The sequence below is a fragment of the Etheostoma spectabile genome, unplaced genomic scaffold (genome assembly GCF_008692095.1).
Source record: "Etheostoma spectabile isolate EspeVRDwgs_2016 unplaced genomic scaffold, UIUC_Espe_1.0 scaffold314, whole genome shotgun sequence".
NCBI classification, from domain to species: Eukaryota; Metazoa; Chordata; class Actinopteri; order Perciformes; family Percidae; genus Etheostoma; species Etheostoma spectabile.
The window spans coordinates 1,338,811-1,341,438 of record NW_022605583.1 but is presented as its reverse complement, the minus strand read 5'-3'; the positions used below and the strand labels follow the sequence as shown (position 1 = coordinate 1,341,438).

Below are 2,628 nucleotides of genomic sequence, written 5' to 3'. Positions count from 1 at the left end.
CTGAGGGACCGTGAAGGTTGGTAGGGGGAGAGGAGGACAGTGAGGTATGACAGGGCAAGGTGGTGTAGGGCTTTGTGGGTGAGGACCAGGATTTTGTATGTGAATATAATTTGAAACCGTTTCTCATCTATTTAGTTGGGCGCACATCTAGGTGGGCCAACATTAACCGTCAACCTAAATTAATATGCGGGCTGGATCAAAATTTACGATGGGTCAGATTTGGCCCGTGGGCCTTGAGTTTGACAAATATAATACGAACATATATTATACGTGGAAACCCATTTACAGTGTGCCACCAGCTAAGGACTGGTCTGTCACTGTGGCCATCACTCAGGCGGGGGTTTGTCTGCGGGTCTTATAAATAATAATAATAATAAATGAATACACACTGATGTGACCACATCACGTCTTTGCTGTGACACTGATGTGTCACTAGTGCGTTACTCCCCAAGGATGCTGAAAGATGCAACAAAGTGGAGAGAGAGAGTCTAGAGATGTGTTGTCGGTTAGCGTTTTCCATTTCCTCGTCTTTCTTAACGGGGAACAGTAACGGAAGCTGGGAGGATTTGATACTGAGGTTGAGTCCAAATATTGTTTAATTGAAGATTTAAATAGGAAATTCATACAAATAAAAAATAAAATGGTGTTATTTTTACGTTTAGCAAGAGGAAACAAGTTGACACAATGTACTTTGTATGTTTAGTAAGTCAACCTTTGGACAGAACCAGGCTAGTTGTTTCCCCTTGTTAAGATATAAATAAACCAATCTAAGATAGCGGTACTTATCTCCATATTTAACACACTGATGTGTTATTAATTGTCTCACCTGTCTGCAAAAAAAAATTAAAAATTAGAGAGTTAAATGTACTCTTTTAACTATTCACTTATATTTTCTGTAGACCTTTATTAGTCTGGCTCAAGGGATGAACATTGCTAGGATACCATACGCATATACACATACTGTACATATACACATGCAAAAATAGATAAAATGTCAATAGGAAAATCAGACTTTAAAAAAAACTAAAAAATACACTGAACAAACCTATAAACACTCCCATTTCTAACGAGTTATAGAGAAATAAAAGACCTATGACTTTTCTATGAAGACAAAAAGCTTATTTGTTAAAAATCTATGTTATAAAGCCTTATTCCTTTGCCAAGATAATCCATTGCTGATAAAACCGAGTGTGTACCTTGGGCTGTTTGCAAAAAGTGTAACGTTGATATTTTTGGTACGTGTAAACTCCTGTTCACGTCATTCCCAGAGGCTATGTGTTCTTTTGTTCATCTAGTATGCACAAACAATATTAATTATTAACTACAAAACTATTAACTACAACGTAGACGTAGAGTTGGAGTTCTGAGAGCAGCAAATGTAAAACTTCAACAACAAAAACAAACGGCAAAAAGCGGGTTTAGGTTGCTTCTCTTCAGTGTCACGGCACATCAAAGACATTTTGAATTGTGCAAGTATCATAACTTATTTGGTTCACAACTACAGACTCGGTTCATTTACACATGTCGCTTTGTGTTTTCTTTACTGTGTTGCCAGAGGACAGCTTTTACTCACTCAGGCAGACGTTGTCGTTGAAGGAGGTGAGGAAGTCGGTGCATTGTTCCCTGTGATTGCCGCTTGCTGCGCACGAGCACCAGGGCCCAACGTTGGATGTGGAGTTGTCAAGGTAGTTGGGAGTTATTGTGCTTCCTGTAGAGAGGCGGAGAGGGGGAAACAACACAGCTCAGTATGTTTACAGGCATACTGAAGTCAAAGGACTTCTCACATCACTAGGTATACAACACAACAATTCTGACCATCACTCGGTTGTCCTCTGTCATTAAGAGCTTTCTTTTTTTTTTTATATAGACCCCATGAAACCAGAAAGACAAAAGACTGAACAAATGTGAGCCGAATTGTCTGATTTAATCTCGTTATGCTTGGCCCGATAATGACCCTGATTACGTTAATTAAATAAAAGGTGCTTACTTTCTTTATGATGAAATTTCTATCATCATAGTGTTGCTGTAATTATAAAATTGAGTTATTATGTGCATGTACATGTATTCATTGTGAGAGAAACAGAGGGATTTTAAAAGAGGAATAGATGAAAGTGGAGTGAATGGAAAAAGAGACATGGCAGGCATAGTGGTGATCAACTGTTGACTGGTTCAACCCCAGTTGCTGACAGGGCTTGACATCATTGAGCCTACAGACTGTATACTGTATGTTTCTTATTTCAAAGTATTGGGTATGGGAAACTAGCTTTTGTTAGAAAAATCCTCTGAGCCTTCGTGACTGGCAATTATTTCAAAATGAGATTGTCTTTGGAGACAGAGCTGCTTGCTTATACGTCCTCAGTGACTCTAATGCTACAGATTAATTCCAATCAACAGTACAAGACAGTGGCAGTTGTTTAGCTTGGTTTTTAGTTTCCTATCGTGCATATCCACGGGGCCAGGCAGCTTAGTGGACTTTGATGAGTGCAGCGACCCGCAGTACAAAGTCCAGCCACTATCACAGAGGTCTCTCAGATCTTTTTTTTTTCTGCCTTTGGAGCTTTTCAGCAGGACGTGATTGGGAAGTCATTCTCCAGGAAGGGTAAGATAGCCTTGTAGCTTGTATTTTTT

The 2,628-nt window shown here is 39.3% G+C and overlaps 1 protein-coding gene across 1 annotated transcript in view; it reads right to left on the bottom strand.

Moving 5' to 3' along the window:
• Positions 1–2,628, bottom strand: part of gfra4a (GDNF family receptor alpha 4a) — a 158,741-nt gene that overhangs the window by 21,139 nt on the left and 134,974 nt on the right. Inside the window, exon 6 of the mRNA XM_032511088.1 lies at positions 1,574–1,708. Coding sequence (XP_032366979.1) covers positions 1,574–1,708 — 135 coding nt within the window. The remainder of the gene's footprint in view (positions 1–1,573; positions 1,709–2,628) is intronic.